Source organism: Falco rusticolus, chromosome 13 (assembly GCF_015220075.1).
Source record: "Falco rusticolus isolate bFalRus1 chromosome 13, bFalRus1.pri, whole genome shotgun sequence".
Lineage (NCBI taxonomy): Eukaryota > Metazoa > Chordata > Aves > Falconiformes > Falconidae > Falco > Falco rusticolus.
Window position 1 is genome coordinate 19,490,388 of NC_051199.1, and position 18,327 is coordinate 19,508,714.

The 18,327-nt window shown below is 41.3% G+C and overlaps 2 protein-coding genes across 4 annotated transcripts in view; one reads left to right on the top strand and one right to left on the bottom strand.

Annotated features, from left to right (window-relative positions):
* LOC119156454 (cytochrome P450 2J2-like) overlaps positions 1–18,327 on the top strand; it is a 120,056-nt gene that overhangs the window by 18,754 nt on the left and 82,975 nt on the right. The gene's annotated exons all lie outside the window — the stretch shown is intronic.
* Positions 961–17,112, bottom strand: LOC119156459 (cytochrome P450 2J6-like). Its single transcript, XM_037406191.1, has 9 exons — positions 16,681–17,112; positions 15,208–15,370; positions 13,919–14,068; positions 12,681–12,841; positions 10,604–10,780; positions 8,739–8,880; positions 6,832–7,019; positions 5,547–5,688; positions 961–4,445 (listed from the first exon to the last, which is right to left on the bottom strand). Exons 1-9 carry the CDS (start codon positions 16,849–16,851, stop codon positions 4,267–4,269), a joined length of 1,473 nt encoding a protein of 490 aa, XP_037262088.1. The 5' UTR covers positions 16,852–17,112; the 3' UTR covers positions 961–4,266.

Genomic DNA, 18,327 nt, shown 5'->3' on the forward strand with positions numbered 1-18,327 from the left:
TATTTTAATTCAGAGTAAATGGCATAAAACTTCAGCACAGCTGTAGTGTTTCTGATGAAAGTTCAGCTAGTCTCATGCTCCATTTCGACAGCACATGATAGCAGATGCCTTAGGAAAGTTTGTAAGAACAGGGCAAACCAGAAACACTGTACTGGTATTAAACAACCCAGAAGTAATTTCCCTGCAGACAATTTATCCAGTTGGTTTTTGAACAGAGATAAATGTTTAGTAGAAGTCCTGTAAGGAGGCATAGCTCACCAACAAGGCACACGCAGTGCAATCCCCTGTGGTCCTTTTGAGCAATCTCCCTTTTTGTTGCATTTGCCACCTGCTAGTGCTCCCATTGGAGACACAGTGAACATTTTCTTGTCACCTCCTGTCTGTTCAGGGTTTTCTAGACCTCCTCAAAAGTACAAAAATAGTTGCCACAAATGTGCTATCCTGGTGCAATGGACAATATTATTTTTCAAAATTTAATCCCATAAACATCAGGTTCTCCCACTACACACCATTGATTCACTGTTTCATACAGTGGAGCTTCAGCAGGGACAGTTTAGCCCAAGCCTTTGACACAAACCAGTTTCCCAAAGAGCTTGTTTGAACAGAAGGGGAAAAACATCAGCTCTTGCTTTTGACCTTTAGATGGCAAAATCTACCAAATTTTTTCACAAGGGTCTCTTTTGTATCTAGTTTCTGCTTTTTCCTTTTGACAGGATAAACAGTGTCCCTGGAGTCTGGCACATAGCCAGCCATATGGTTGTGGCACTAACATTGCTACTGAGAGCCCTACCATGAGAAAGAAAGAAAAGCATAAGAAAAAAAAAATAGCAGAGGATCCTGGTATCAGACAACTTGGCAATATTTTCCTGAACTGTAACCTTAGCAGAGCTGAGCACCATATAATGTTAGGCAGCTCTCTCCTCTCATATCTATCACCATTAAATATTTTAGGCTGTCTGGATTCAGACACTCCTGCTGTCCTGCAAATATGAAACAAAGCAGCCACATCTGCAGTTCTGTGACATGAACTCACTTTTCTCCGAAGGAATCACAATGCTTTAAAAAGTAATACACCCAGTTAGTTGTGTATCTTTCCCTGGAATAAACACTTGCAACCTGGTTTCAAACCCTTTGAAACCATGTTATTAAGGATGACAGTTCTACCACAACTAAGAGACCTGAGGCTGTGGTTGACACTGTTTATAGAAAAAAAAAAAAAAAAAAAAGATGGTGTGGAGGATTACTCATTCCACGTAAAAGAAATGTTACATCACTCCAGTCATGAGCACCAGGGTGTACACCCTTTAATCTGGCGGCTCTTTGATGGCGTAATGCAGACATGTGCCTAGGGGCTGTAACCGGTTGGCATCTCAGTGATGACAAGATGATGGTCCAGAGAGAAAGGAGCACTTGGAGGGACAGGAGGGGAACAGGAAGGGCTGTAGGCAGGGGACTAGGGAAGTCAGCTGAGCCAACCAGAGGTGACTCTCTTGTCCTCTTTCAGCAGCACCTGGCCTGGGATCACTTCAGCTCTTTCCCCCTAACCTGCAAATTTCTCCAGTGCCAGAGGTCAGCCAGTGCAGGAGCTGCAGGTCTGTAATGCTGGACAAGTATTGGGAAAATCATCTCTGGGAGAGGAAACAGAGTCATTCTCCATCCTAGAAGTACTTCCAAGCTTCCCAAGGAAGCAGAGGAAGAGCAAAGTTAGTTTTATCAGATTTCCTGAGTTCCTCTTTTCCTTCCACCATCAGCTCTCTTCAAATCTTTATAGGAATACATGGGTGAGAATTGGTGCTGTAAGTTGCCAAACCTACAACACTAGCCCAGAAAACAGGGTCTGGCTGCTTGACCCATATGAACTAATCCATACAAGAAGCTACACACACCACATTGGCTCCACTGCTCAGGAGTAGCAAAACTGTTGTGCAAGATTGTCTGGAAGCTCAGTCTCCCGAAGGAAGAGCCAGGGATCTCATGCCCTTCAGCCAGGTTTTCAGTAGACTCTTCAAAATCAAATGTGCTGCTTTGTACTGCTTGGTAGGTGTCTGGTGGACAGGGTCCCTGAGTGGGTGAAATGAGCAGTAGATTACCAGTTCTTTCCACATTGTGCCACTCGTGCGTCCTGCCTAGTCACAGCAATGCTATCTATCAACAGTACTGAGTACAGCTGCAGTCTCAACAGACATCATGTTCCAGCCCTTGAGCACAACCAGTTTTACACACATCATACAATTAAGCTTCTTCAGTGAGTGGCAAGGTGACAAGAGGAGTGGGCAAAGGCACCATCTCTAGCAGGATTAGTAGAGAAGAGCAGGTGTGGGAGGGTAGGGTGGAGGACAAGCACAGATAAAGCTGGAAAGGAGGCTGAGCAGAAGTGTGTAGGCCCTGGAACAGGATTTGATATGCTGTGTGGAGTAACAGGCTGGATTATTTATGACAGTTATTGCTTTTGTGAAACCCCTTACTGTCCTGATCTCTCCCTTCCAGCCCAGCAAGCTTGCAGGTATCAGGTTGTGCTGGAGCAGGCCGCTGCTAGAGCTACAAGGCATGCCAAGATCTGGCCCAGCTCAGCCTGATTTTCAGTAGTTCTCATTTCTTTTTAGTAACATTCCCACCCGTTTAAAATTCAGGAAGTTCAGATATACTGCAGTGATTTAATTACAAATAGTTTATATTCCAACATAGGAGCACTTTCTGGTCCTCATACAAATTCAACCCTAAGTTTACGGCTGTGTTTACAGACAGCTACACTCAACTTCAATATTTGAATCCTTTCCAAAAGTGATTTGCATTCATGAATACTACAGCACTTTGCTTTAACAAAGCTACAGCTGAACTTGGCTGTCACCTCCAGCTGTATGCTTAAATTGTCTCGATCTTAAGTTGAATCAGTGCCAGTGAGCAGCTATGTTAAGTAATGGATATTTCAGAATTCCTGCATCATGTCATCATTTATGTCTTTTCTTACACTAAGTTACCTCCAGTGCACTCTCCATAGTTAGTGTTCTTTTCATGATCTGGAGCCTCAAAAAACAAATAAATGAGATCTTCCAAGCTCCTTCCTGAAAACTCATTGATCATTGTTTTCAACTCAGCACTGATTCCTCTACTAATACTTGTGCAAAAAAAGAGTAAAAAGAGACAGAGGCTTGATATGAGAAAGGATGTAAGTGATGGAAAGCCAAAAGGGAAGGTGAATCCTGAAATGGAGTATATATATATATATATATATGGGTAAAGGTAGGTGGGAGCAGGAACTGAAACTGGGGAAGGAGGATTGGAAAGAGATTGAATGGAGAGCAGGAAGTATGGTATGGGTTGTAAAAAAAGAAAAGGGCCCAGAGAAAATGGGGAACATTTGAATGTTCAGATAGCCCTTAGAGATGCCTTCCAAAGTCTGTACATTACCCTGCTGCAAAGTTAGCAGTGAAATCCACTGGCAAAATGAATGTCTTATCCCACATTTATGCCTCATCCAAGAAGGATTGATAATGGGTGTGATCATAGAAACCTCATTTAAAAAAAACAACAAAAACAACAAAACACAAAAATCAACTAACAAACAAAGCTCTTGGCAATATATTATAACAATGATCAGGCTGCCAAGTCACACAATCACATTGTTAGTAAATACCAAATTTAGGTTTCTTTCTTCAACTGTAGATTGACTGTATTCTACGAGGGAGACAACATCAAATTCAGATACTAATGTACCTGCATTCTAATGTGTTTCCTGGGGTTTGGGTGTTGGGTTTTTTTTATTATTTGCAGCCTGTCAAAAAAGTGGCTAAGTTGAGGACAGTAAAACCAAAATAGGGCTTTAAAAGTGCATTTTCCAGAGTCAAGTTACTGGAGGTCATCAAACCACTCACAGAAATGACACCTGCTTGGCTTTTACTGAAATCTTCTGTTGCATTTTACTGAGGTTTGGTCAGGAGTGAGCATCATGATGATTCTGCTTGGCTAGGACAAGGAGACACTGCATGTTGGCTTCACCTGGGAACCATAGCATCTTGCTTAGGGTGCTCTTCAAAATGAGAAAATTGTTAAGATACTTGCAAGAATATCTGGGAATTTCACAAGTACCAGACCACAGTACTGGTAGTCTGAATCTTTGTTTGCATCAGCTTTCTGAATAGCCCTATGTTATATATAGCAATATGCTAATATCAATATCCTGGCTAGTAGAAGAAAGTTTATACATTTGAGAGGAAATTCACTGAGGTAAAGGTGGCTGTCTCCTGCTGATCTGTGATGTGCTGTAGCCTAGCGTGGAATGGCACAAACACTGTATGGGTGGGGCTGCAGTGTACCCCCAAAAATGGGCTCTGTGTTGATCTTCGTCACTCCCTCAGGGAGCCGGAAGGTGAATGCCCGCAGCAGGTTGGCAAAGAAAATAAAGAGCTCGGTCCTCGCTAGATGCTCCCCCAAACACACACGATGCCCTGCAGAAGGAAGAGGGGAAGTACAGTAGGAATATTGCAGTTTCATTATCACTTTGTTCATTCTTGTTATAAGCAGAAGGGGTTTTTTTTGTTCAAGGACAGGATTGTGAAAGCCACAGAACTAAAACTTTGTGAATTCTTTCTCAGGAAGATCCCATCCAATTTCATAGGTTAGGACACACCAAATGAAAATCTCAATGAAAATTCCTGAGGTACCACCATCATTTCTTTCGTGACCTTGCTTGACATGGCAGAAAATTGTTTTCCTTTTACAGGAGATGTTGAGCTTCAGGGTCATACAAAAAAATAATCTGCCAACTCTTTGCACATGGTATTTTAGCAAGTTAAAGTCTGTAGATCAAAATTACTTAGCATTTGCAATTGAACAAAGGCTTGGTCACTTTACAGGCAAAGCAAGAAGCCTACTGTTAATTTCCAAGGGTTCTACACTGGAACCAATAGCATGAGCAGAACAGGTGAATAATACATTCACATTTCCAGATTAGCAGACAAATAAAAGGAAAGGAAAATCCATTTGCATTAAGACATCACTCCTGGATGAACATCCAGGTGACTAGTCTGCTATATCAACAGAGAAACTAAACCAAAGCAGAACTGCAAAGTGTGATTGCTGACTACTCTGTTATCTTATTTCTTTCTTTTGCAACTGGATTTTCAGTTCTTAAGTTTCTCTTCTTGAGAACTTAATCCTTTGTGTACCAGGATGTATTCTGCTTTTCTTTCAGCTTGTTCCTTCAAGAGGGACACAAATAACTCCAGTACACACAAAACACGTTGCTTCTCAGGGAAAAAAAAGTACATATAAAGAACACTACAGACAAATCTTGTGGCTGATTGCAGCATGCAACAAGCCTAAGAGTTTCAGAAGTTTAAGTGGGATTCCCACTACAGTGTCCTAAGAACAGTTTGGAGTCTGACAGCACAGAAGCATCTCAGCTGGCAGAAACAAGCCAGTACTGTTCTTTAAAAGCAGCAAACAGCAGAGACAGAAGACGTTGTCTGAAGAAATATATCATAGTCTCACACTTCAGTATTCTTCATCTAATCTGTTGGATCAGTTCAACCTGCCAGTGCATTTACCTGCTGAGAATGGTAAGAAGGCTTCTCGAGGTATAAAGTTTCCTTCTTTATCCAGAAAATGGCCAGGGTTGAACTGTCGAGGTGTCTCCCATTGCTCAGGGTCATACAGAACAGATGCTATGTTTGGCATAATGATGGTCCCCTGCAAGGAAGAAACTGTTGATTTAGTTCCAACTACTAGTCTGTCACCCATCAGTTTCTGCCTGGTGGATAAAGCTGCTGCTAATTGCCATTTCTCTGTAATGAGCAGATGTGATGGGGTTAGAAGACCATTATCCTTAAAAAAATAGAGTTTGTGATCATCTTCTGAGTATTGACTGCATTAGTGATGTTGGTACAACTGCATTGTGACCACTTTTACTAGTAATCTTAATAATACTTCCAGTAGGATTCTTTTGTTGATATTCAGATCCCAGTGTTGGAAACCTTGCAGACTCAAGGGAGAAAGAAATGCATCCAGAAATCACTGCAGTACCTCATTGACAACAACCCCTGAGCCCTTTCAGCAGTAGTACTTCTGCCTTTTCCTTTACTGGTTGTTCCCAGCAGACTAGTTTGTGTGCCTTAGCTAGCTGGCTGTCAGAAGCAGATAGAACAGCATGAAACCTTCACCACAAAATGAATTAGGTGGGGCCAGTCCCCAACCCAGTAATGGTGCTGGCCTCTCCCATCTCTCTTGCAATAAAAGCTACCAATTCCTGTTTCTTGTTAGTGTTTTACAGTGAGAACTGGCACCCAGCGTAGCTTATGTCACTCTGAAAAATACCTTACTGGCTGTGAACATGTGTCTTAGGCAGTGTTTGGGAGCAACTCCCTGTCTGTCAGCTGTAGCTGACTGTCTCTCAGCTGTTAAAGATTCAGGCAGATCCCTTAGCTCATGGAGCTGTGGACCTGTGAGCCATACTCTCACAAGTCTTCCTCCACCCCATAAGTGCTGACAAAGCCAAGTTGGGCAGGGATGTCTTAACCAGTGCTTTCACAAGCCAGTTTCTCCTCTTAGTCCATCCCCAGCCAAGCAGAGATGGTCTCTGTGGTTGTGCCATTGGTCAGCAGGGCAGGAGCTCGAGGCTTTCATGGCAGGGGTCTTATCAGCTGTCTGAGCACCAACATGCTGAATGAGAGACTTATTTCATTGCTGGAGCCACAAATTGTAACCCTTCCCCAAACACCATGTTGCTGGGTTGTATGGATAATAGTTTATAGATGGAAAACAAGTTACAAAACTGGAATAAAAACTAAATGCCTTCTGCTGAATAAAGAACAGAGGCTGAAAACGTGTCTGTACCTTTTTGACAGGGAATCCTAGCAATGTTGTGTCCCTCACGCACATTCTGGGCATGCCAACAAAGACAATGTTGCTGAAGCGTTGGATCTCATGGACCACAGCATTTGTATAGGGAAGTTTTCTCCGATCCTCATAGCAAATTAACTGGGAAGGACCTAAAACAGCATCCAGCTCCTTTTGCACTTTCTCTGTGGAGAAATAGTCACCATTTCAGATGAGAAAAATGCATAAAATATTTTAACTGCTCTCTTTTCTTAGAGCAACAGGAAAATGCGTTATTTCAACATGGTACATTAGGCCTATAACCTGTAATTTAATATGATTTAATGTCAAAGTTTAATATATGAAAATAAAAACGAGCAGGAAAAAAGCCCCAACAGTGTGGTCCAGAATCATAAGCAAGGACTATATTGTAGTTATTCCAGCTCTGACATTTATCTTACAGAATGCTTGGAGGGCACAGGGCGGGTCACTTAGCTCCAGGTTTTGAAGGTGTTTAGGGATTGCTTAGTTTATCTCAAAAATCTAAATCTCATTTGCAAAATGGATATAATGCCTTGGATATTAACTCCCAGTGCAAGGGAAGAGATGAGCAGAATTGGTCCAAGTATGGCAACGTACTGTGTGAACAAACAACACCTGAATCATCCTAAAACCTTGGATGCAAATATGCACTCAATAATACATCCTTTTCAGTCTCCTGCTGAGGCTGTGGGAATAAAGGTATTTCTCCTGCTTTCAGTCCTCAAGCACAACAGATGGAAAGGCCACCAGCCCCAGGAGAACCCAAGTCCTCCTTAAATCCTGGCCATATCCTTTCTCTTCCTGACATAGATGCAGATGAGGAAACTCAGTCTGTTTCTACAGAGGCATTCATGGAATCGGTGTTACTTAGATAAGCGACCTCTTTTGCAGTATTAACTCAGACAGGGACAATTTGTGTGTACTGCCAGCAGTTTTTGCCTGAAAACACCACATCTACATATAAGATGGCCAGAACCCTCCCCTGAAACTTCTTTTTCTATTTCTGCAGTCTTTCCATCCCTTGCAGATGTTCCACATTCATATTTTGTTTTCTCCTAAGGTTTATGTGCTGCTTGTTGTGAACAAATTGCAACAAACTACTGGTTATTTAAAGACTAGATGCTAACACCATCAGACAGTTATGTGGAGAATATGCTCTACTGAAACCCTGAGCAACCCATATTCCATGGATGCCCACTGCCTAGCCTTGTGCATGAAGCACTGAGCAAACACAGAAAGGAGTCATTGCATTCTTCAAGGAAGCATATGGATTTGCACCATGCAAATTATCTTGCACCTCTCTACCTGTTTCCTGCCAAGAAAGATACAGGAAGAGGCAGCCATCTCTACTAGAGCCATGGGCCTTCCTTAGGGCAACCTGCAGCCCTTCATAAGCTGCCAAGATCTGTCCAGCTGGTTTGTCCAGTAAGGGATCCAGTAGGTTGTTAGCAGTATTGGTGTGCTCAGCAAGGAGTGTTGTGTCAGGAGGGGAAGAGATCATAGACTGACTGTGCAGCAAACACAGCAAAGCTGCCTTAACACTCCCATATCGGAATGATGTCTGGTGCAGACAGGAGTCATATTAGAGCTCTGATTACTGTTCCTGCTGCCATCAGTGAGCCTGCACAGTCTCCGCACAGAGCACCTCACTGACTTGTCACTGCAAAGAGCTAACTTTAGTCTCACTGCAAGTGCTTTCAGCCACCTGGTTTTGTCAGGTCATGGGATGGGCCTCTGATTTTTTTCCTCTGCTGCCATTCTTTTTGTTTTCCGAGGGTGAGCGCCAGACTCAACTAGTGGCTTTTGTGCCTGCAACTCATTATATTCAGCCATCATTAACATTTGTAGTACCCATAGCATTTCACAGCAAGAATCCCTCTCACCTTGGATGTCTGGATTCACTACCATATAGAGCAGTCCCCAGTATAATGTAGTGCTTGAGGTCTCCGATCCACCGAGGAAAAGATCATTTATAACATATACCAAATTGTCTTCATCATACTTGGGCTTGGCCCCATCTTTAGACTGTAGATGATGATAGAAAGTTGAAATTAAAGCATAAAAGTTAGGCCATCCTGTATGCCTCTTGCGTGAGAGTCCTTATTTCCACAGCTTGCATGTGCAAAAAGAGTTCAAAATCACAGTTTTTGATGAGTACTAAGAGATTAATAGTTTCCCAAATGGATGTGGCAAGTCTACATTGCTCTTTTTCATAAGGTGGAATTTTCTTTCATTAAAAAGCAGGCAATTTTATGCCTGTTGACTTAACCATGAAAATTTTAAAGCACACTACGAGTTTTGAAGTTAGTCTAGAGTGTACTTCTAAAGAGAAGTGTCTAAAGAAGCCCCACAATGTGTCACTCATTTGGCCTTGGTCTTGCCAGTAAGCTATCAAATGGTGCTAGCAAACACCAAAGGAAAAGCTATCTGAATAAAAGAATCTCAACAGAACATCTTGAGACTAATATCTTAAAATCATAACATCATTTAGGCTGGAAAAGACCTTTGAGATCATCAAGTTCAACTGTTAATACAGGACTACCAAGTCCATCACTAAACCATGCCTCTAAGTGCACATCTACACATTTTTTGAACACTTCCAAGGATGGCGATTCTACCACCTCCCTGGGCAGCCTGCTCCAATGCTTGACAACTCTTTTGGTGAAGAAATTTTTCCTAATATCCAATGTAAACCTCTCCTGGTGCAACTTGAGGCCATTTCCTCTTGTCCTATCGCTTGCTACTTGGGAGAAAAGACCAACAACCACCTCACTACAACTTCCTTTCAGGTAGTTGTAGAGAACGATAAGGTCTCCCCTGAGCCTCCTTTTCCCCAGGCTAAACCACCCCAGTTCCTCAGCTGCTCCTCATACACTTGTGCTCTAGACCTTCACCAGCTCCGTTGCCCTTTGAACACGCTCCAGCACCTCAGTGTCCTTGTCGTGAGTGTCCAAAACTGAACACAGGGTTCAAGGTGCAGCCCCACCAGTGCCCGGTACAGGGGGACGGTCACTGCCCTGGTCCTGCTGACCACACTGTTTCTGATACAAGCCGGGACGCTGTTGGCCTCCTTGGCCACCTGGGCACACTGCTGGCTCACGTTCAGCCGGCTGTTGACCAGCACCCCCAGGTCCTTTCCCACCAGGCAGCTTCCCAGCCACTCTGCCCCCAGCCCGCAGCGCTGCGTGGGGTTGGTGTGACCCAAGTGCAGGACCTGACACTTCTCCTTGCTGAACTTCATACAATTAAGTTAATTCTTCTCTCAGTTCAGGATAGACGTGAACTGGTAGGAGAGAGGTACCCAAGTATTTTCTTCTAATAAGGGAGTAAAATATAAAAACAATTAGAGTAAATACATCATGCAAAAACATTTTAAACAGATTGCAATAACTTGCACCCCTGACACGAAAGAAAGCTGCATCTTTGCCTCTAAAGTGCTTATTTCAGTAAATCTTGTCATATTCATTCAGATATAATGTACAAGAGGATGTAGCAGTTCTTTCCAGAGCCCATGAGCCAACACTGAGAACATGGCAGCCTCGCTGGCTGAAAGCTTATCACCAGAGGTAGAAGCTACATAAACTTCATCTACCCTGGGCAAGAGATGCTTCTTTTAACTCCTGGAAGTATTCCAAAAGAAGCCTATGGAATGTAAGAAACTATGATAGAAGGGATCAGACTGGCTGATTTAATGCTCTGTTTGGCCTTATACTCCATAAATGTGTGATCAGGCAGAACAAACACTCACTTTCTCCATCTCAGCCAGGTAAAAGTCAATGAAATCCTGTGGTTCATCCGGTATCCCTCTCTCCACATGTCTTCTGATCTCCTTCCTTGCAAAAGAACTCAGGACATCATAGCAAGATAATGCTTTCTTATGAGGACCAGGGAGACGACACACCAGCCAGGGGAAGATTTCATACAGCTGTGGGAGTGACACACAAGAGGTCATGTGAATTATCTGTCAGTAGCAAAGCTGCTTTTAGAAACGTCAAAAGGCTGAGTTGTCCTGTCCGGAAATATTGATAGTGGAATAAACAAATTTGCATTGCTTTGAGCAGATTTTTGCTATCATGTGGGAAAACTTTACTAGTAATTATAACACACTTTTGGGGGTCAAGAGGACTGACAGTCCTCTGCTCATGCCAGTAAGTTTGTGTACTGCAGATCGCTAGAAGACTTTACTCCTAGCTCCCATACATGTAAGGACATCCTTTCTGGATACTGTGGGGCTACTAAGATTAACAAGTCTGCAGCCTCAAGTAACTGGTGGAATTTGCAGAGCTCTCGGAAGTGTAGACTGGGTACCACTAAAAGCTAATTTAATTTTCCCCATCAGAGTCCTCATGACTGCTACAGGACCAATATAATTACATCTTCAGTCTGCTGAGTGTATTTATATACACATTTTGTTCAGCGCAAAATATTGTCATCTCACTTGGGTAGTTCTCTCTTTGAAGCATCTGCCATTCTACCCTGCCAAGCAAACAGCATTTCTATCTCCTCTCTTTGTTCTTTCAGACCTAACAAACAAAGCCTCTCTAATTTTAAGTGACAGTTTGGAAGTCATCCCATTAACGCTTCTTTACATTTGTTTCACTCCGGACTCAAAACATAAGGTGTTCAACACCCTAGAAGAGGTCCCACAGATTATTATGCACCAGAACCTACTTTAACACTTCTCTGGCTCTAAAGCAAAAATAGTGCTCAAAACAGAGACTCTGAGATTGCATTTGCCTTTTTTGTCCTGTTATCTGCTAGTTTATACCAGTCCCTTTCTTCTTAAGCTTTGCACTGAAATGTTCTAAGCTCATAGCAGATATTAATCTCATTAATTCATAATATGTTACATAATTTAATTTTGTACTATTACAACTTGTTCCATTCTTATAACTCCAATCCACAGTGCTTACAAGCTCTTGCAGCAGGGTATCCTGAATGTCCTCTGTACTGTTAAGGTCTCCTGTCTTTGATCATCCACAGATTTCCTCTATTTTCTAGGTTTTGCTATGGGAAAGTTGTATAGTATTATTCTCATATGATAGATTTGTTGAAAAGGTTTACAATTACATCAGCATTTTAGTTTGCCTTTTCCTATAAAACTCAAAAGTCAATGGAATTTGCCATCCACAGTCCCCATTACACCCAGCTTGTTCCTCTTTAAGGGTCTAAACACAAAGTCTAATTCATGGGGGAAACTTCAAGTGCACTTCAAGATACTTCAAGTGCAAAGTTGGCCTTTATGGTATGTTGTGGGAGGTACCTACCAAAAAGTCTGACAGAACTTGAATTGTGAGACTGTCAGAGAATGTATGTGTTGTTTTTGTAATATGTGAATTGCAAGCTATAATGAATTAATGGAAAGATTCATAATGAATATATTACTATTTGTGAGGGAGGAAACAAAAAGAAAATTGTCAGCATACAATTTACAGAGTAGTAAAAAGCAGAACAGTGAATTCAATGATAGTCATTTTTGGAGGAGAGAAGTAAATAGCGGTGGGAGAAGTAGCACTGCAGAGTTCAAATTTATTACAAACTCCAGTCTCAAGTTAAGTTTAAAAGTTTCTGTTGATGGTCTCAGAAATGCTCAAAGACTTAAAACCAGGAGTCAACAGAGAGACGTCCCCTAAACTTGCAGAGAAAATGAAGTTCTGAAAAACAGCCTCAAAACCAAGGGGGCTGTAGTAAGTTCCCCAAGGACACTTCTTAGCTCCCAGCTTACATTTGGCAGTTGCTCTGTTTTTAGTGAAGGACCATTTTTATGACTGCATTTTCTTTCCTACCTATGTCAGAAAAAAAATAGTATATTATTATTTACTCACCTGATGAACAAAGCTGCCTGCAAATCTGAATAAAGTCTCTGTGGCACTGATCAGTTCATGGAAGGTTTTGTCCTCATCAGAGAAGTGATATCCAAAAACCAGAGCACAAATTACATTTGAAATAGAATGGAAAAGAGGGAAAGAAGGATCCACAGGTCTTCCTGCAAACACAGTAACTGGTGTTCACTCTCAATGTTTTCTTCAGGTGTTCCTTATACAGATAGGACAAGATGTTATTAGAGATTACATAAAATGTTCTTTTTATCCAGCTGAGGCATGAATGGGGATGGGAATGTGGCATTAATATACACTTACGAAAATTAAACATAGTTTTAGAGCAAAAGACAGTGTTAAGCTGTTTCCTTATAGCTCTAAAACAATCTCATAGCCCTTCCTGTGAAATAAGGTTGTACAACTTAGATCCATTAGAGAATATCATATAAAATCTGCTGTCCTCAGTTGTGGAAAGAAAACAAGTCTCAGTGGAAGAAAACAAGTCAGAATATGAGAAGGAAGAGGTGTCACTGGAAATGAACTAAGAGAAGACAGTGACAGACATGTTACAAAATGTAAAAACTACTTAGGAGGAAAGATTGAAGGAATTTGGGAAAGTTTAAGGAGCAAAGTAGGTGGATAGGAACCGCAAAGTATACATAATATAACTATTACAGTCTCAGCTGTGAACAGCAGATCACCATATCTCTGATTATTTTTTAGAAGTTATGAGACAGATATCCATAAAAAGTTACTTGGATAGAAATGATCCTGGCTTGGACTCCAGGATGAATCTGATAAGCCACTGAAGTTCCCTCCCACCTCCTGCTTTGATTCTCTTGCCAATAGTTACTTAGACAGACACTAAAATATCCGGTTTATGTCTTGGCACCTTATGTTATTAAAATTTAGGGAAATGACTAAACTCTGCTATACTCTCTAGTTACCTATCATAGGCAGTCTGAGAATGGCTTGGCTGTGCAGTTCAGTGACATTGTATTCTTGTACAATCATATCATAGACAGATGATAAGCCCATGGAGGTGGAACTTCATTAGGTTTATGAACAGCTTTTTAAGAAAAAAAATCCCACATGATACTATGCTCTGTCTACACTTTGGGCTTTGGTAAATTTAGATACACCACTCTGGACCCACCCTGACCCTAGAAAGGGGTAGGTGAGTTTGCATACTCAAGATACAGATCCAGGACTGAAAAGCATCTGATTTCTAAGTAGATAGGTACCTTTTAGGTTCACAAAAAAGTCCACCAGGTGAGATGCCTCCTCTTGCACTCGATACTCCAGGCCTTTTTTCCCCATTCCCAGACAGCGTAAAGTCATTATACCAAAGCGTCTCTGCTGCTTCCAGGAGCGACCACTTGCCAGTATAATACCTGAGGGTATTCTCTGGCATATTAATATTTGCCATAGACATTAACAATTCATTTAAATTTATATTATGTACATGGAGTAAATCAGGGAATACACTGTGATACAAGTATCTTTTTAGGTGAAGTTATCAGTAACCAGAAATCATAGCCAAACATACCCAAACTATAACTAGACCATGTGTTCCTAATATTGATTGTAGCTAATCTTTGAAAAGAGCAATCTAAGGATTTGCTGACTGTTCCATTTCTTGATATCTTAAAAAAACCCCAAAACCTTAAGATGCCTTTTTAGAAGATCTGCTTTAGCCATACTCAAGTGATTGTGCTCAAGACAGGAATAACTAGTTGACTTTCCACAGAGTGGTGTCCAGGGTTGGGGGATGTTTATGGAGATGTAGATCAAACAATGTGATGCATGTAGGCTGAGGTGATGAAGGTGAAGGATAAGTGACATTTAGGCCCTGTTTCTCCTCTGGAAGGGAGACCACTCCACTGATTCTTAAATTGCAGTAGTGGTTACCTGAAGAGCCCTGAGCTACTGCTGTGATGATGCTTTACCTAGCTTTAAACAACCTCTGTTGGCTTTGGTGTAGCAAATGCAGGGGAGGAAAAAAGAAAGACTGCAAACTGCTGAAATACCCTAAGGAGAAGTTTCATGTGTCAGAGGCATTCTCACAATCAAAGGGTATTCACCAAATGTTTAAGCGTGACTGCAAACACAGCAATAAGACTTCTGAAGGAGGGTGTTACAGGTCTCTTGCTCATGATGGAAGGTGTTTGGCAACTATAATATATACAGTTATCAAACATATAAACAAGCTTTGCATTCATGTAATATACAGCAAAATCATGTGCAACAAATTGGATTATTCTTTGTGGAGGGCAAGACTGCCAAGTTCTGAGCTGGGTTCACATACACTTTGAACACAGCAAAAAGGTCACCTAGAAACAATCTCATTTGGAGTGTTTCCCAGACTTGCAAAAGCTCCGTACAAAAGGCATCACGGCAAATAATGTTATTCTCAGGAGCTAATGGAGGATTTGGACAGTATCTAATGGAAGAGCATTCTGAACAGGAGGGTAGAGGGTCTAAAAGGCAGAGTAGTTTGCCAAGTCAACGTTCCTGTGCATAACAATCTTACCTTTTCCTTTGGCCATTGCTCTGAAAAAAGGTGATACCATCCGCCCAGAAACATCTTCAGGGTGTGTAGTCATGCCATCCTTCACTGCTTGATATCCATTCAGTATGATCACTGGGGCCCACCCAAACCACAAAGTATATATGTTGCCATGAGTTTTTGCCAGCTGTAAGTGGAATAGATGCCAGAAAAGAACAGATGAAACTCCATACATCTCAGACAGACACTGTACCTGCTATTCACCAGCCCAATGGACAGTTTTGCGCTGAGAACATCATCCCCATGAATATAATTATAGCTAGAAGCAGAATGAGACTGCTGTTTTTCTGAGAACAAGGTTTTCAGCAATCAATTTTATTTACCTGGGGAGGGAAGTTATTTTATTTTCAAAGCACAGGCTGCAGCAGCACTGCAGCAAAAGAAAGAAAAGTTCATATTTTACATAGCATCACATCCAACCCCACCTCATTAATTGAATGGCCACACTAGCACCTCTCTGCGCATCTATGCTTCCAGCTAGCCCTTCCTTTGCAAAAAGAAACCAGCTGATTAAACCTGCTCCATCTGCCCTGCTAGGAGAGGAGATGGAGCCAGAAACTACTCAACAGCCACCAAGTGCCTGTGGGCTGCAGCTGAGTCCAAGGTTTCCACACAGTACTGATGAGAGCACTGACCATTGGAGACAGCAGAAGTATCCAAGCAGGGACAGGTATATGACAGAGAAAATGCAATCATTTGTGGAAAAAGCTTTGTCTGAGAATGGGACTATGATACAAAGAGGTGGTAGACAATGTCTAAGGTGCCACCAGAATTACATCCAATTAATGATATTAGTCACTCCTCCTCATAATTATTTAGATACTGGCTTTCCTCTCCCTGTTACAGCATTGCTGCATGTCTGAGGCTGCACTGCACTCAATGATCTGTGCATACTGTCTCAAGCATAGATCTGAATTAGGGGTCATCTGCAAACTGTTAGAAGAATTACTGCCAGTGTGCAGGGAGGGACTGAAATGGCCTGGGGAGGAGCAGATGTCTCTAAAAACAGGTGGCAAATAGCTTTGAGGAGGTGCTGGAAGATGGGGATTGTATGTGCTTTCCATATTATAAGCATACATATACATGCACCCACTTTGTGATTGAATTAGACAATGTCAGTGTGTCAGAATTCTTAAAAGTAACACATATGGACTTATCAGCAATGGAGAAGCATCTTTCTAATTATTTGTATACTCCAACTTTAATAACAAGCCAGAAACCCTGTCCCCAAGTTTATTTGATTCTTAAGGACATTAGGTTTCTTGTGAAGATGACATATTCCACATAAGAAGGTGACCTGAATCAAGTTGATCTTTGTATGTCCATACCTTGTCTGTAACTTTCTAAGACTTAAAAACATCACTTTGCTATTAACATAACAGTTTTGTTTAAGCTGTGGCTAAAATTAATCAATTAAGAGCATCTTAAAAGAAATACCTCCATCAGAAGATCCCGATGAAACTGGAACTTCAGGTGCACCAAGTTTCCAAGTAATGGGAGAGGAGCTGGTCCAGGAGGGAATTGCTTGCGTGCCTTTTGCAGTTTGAAAAACTCAACAATTAACAAAAAAATTATCAGGACTACAAAGGCTTGAGTTATTGTCAGCATTTCAGAGATGATTTATCAGCTTGTCTCTATCAAAAAGAAGGTAGTGGAACTTGGAAAAGGTGACCTTCCTTCTTGTTCCACCAGTTCTTTCTGAAGACTGTAAAGTCTGTGCTCCTTTCCCTCCCTCTGTCCCTCCCTCCTAAGCCCTGCCTGCCCTTTTCCTGCACCCCATACATTTCCCATGCCAAGATACATCGAGCTGATCCCTGACCAAAAGCACACCTCACTGGTTACAGCAAGCCGCAGTATGAAAATGTGGAATCACTTGTACTTGAGGTATTTGTCTCAAAGATTGTGTTAGGGCACTGCTGGTGTGTATCGGGAGATCTGGATTGGAATGACACCAGGTGACCTTGTTGACCATGGATATGAGATGAGTGAAACTCAAACTCAGTTTCATCTGCCTTGGGAACTTTGAAAACATATGTAGTTCATCTCAGAATGACCGAATTCAGGTTATGAATGTTACGTGTCAGTTTTAATAAGTTCAATTTTCCAGGTGCTTTAGTTAAAAATTATTTAACATATCTTTAAATGTAGTTGTAAATTCAGATTTGCCTGCTAGTACGCACAGTTCACACAGGCAAAAACAACAGTAGTTGCAGACTAAGCATGCAATTAGAAGACAAAATTGTTACATGTAGCTTCTGAAAAGTGGCCTTGAGTGTTCAGTCAACTTTTTTTTTCCAGTATATGTGAAAAATAACAGTTTCATCAAGTGAGGATTAATAAGGCACAGAGATAATGCTTAAAAGCTCACACTACCATTAAATAATTAGAAAATCAGAATATTAAAATTTGTTATATCAAAAAATAAATTAAATATAAAATTCCAATTGTAATTATTTTATATTATTTTAGTATGTAACCTAATTGAAGGTTTCATTTGCCTTGGTTTATTTTCTACTCTTTTTTTAATCCATTTCAGAATCCAGGCTATTATTACCAGTTATCAGTAAGTTTACAGGACACATTGAAAATCTGTCCTCTGATAATGAAGGCATTAACACCTACTTTGAAACACAGAGCTGTATGTTTGTTACCAGAGGATCCTATCTTGCATTGCAAAGAGAAAGTGTCTTCACTAAAAATGAGCTGCAAGTCTGAACAAGAAGTTGCCCTGCTTTCCAACACGTACATAAATGAGATATTTTGCAAACCTGGCAACATTAAGAAAGTAATGTGACTCAGTGATATCAATCGACCTCCTTCATTTGGCCACACTTTGCAGGTATTGTAGGTACCTACATGCCTGTATTATACAGCGAAATCAGCATGGAAAAGTAGGGGTTTATGACTCTATCTGTGCAAAACTAGAAAGACATTATGGGCAGGACATGTGGGAAGCAGGCTGAGGTAGGGTCAGTGGCTTTGCTAAAATCGGTGCAAGTCAGGTACAACTGCCCAGTATGAGGCTGACATCACCAAAATGTAAAGTCAGAAAAAATTGTTTCTTCAAATCAGAAGTTAAAAATT

Bases quoted from the DNA above. Each gene is read 5' to 3' on its own strand.
- LOC119156459 (XM_037406191.1), bottom strand. From the start codon at position 16,851: ATGCTGACAATAACTCAAGCCTTTGTAGTCCTGATAATTTTTTTGTTA. The intron at 10,781-12,680 runs GTGAGTAAATAA...TCACTCCCACAG, and splicing joins CAGGCAGCTTTGTTCATCAG to CTGTATGAAATCTTCCCCTG. The intron at 7,020-8,738 runs GTGAGAGGGATT...ATTTCTCCACAG, and splicing joins AGTGAATCCAGACATCCAAG to AGAAAGTGCAAAAGGAGCTG.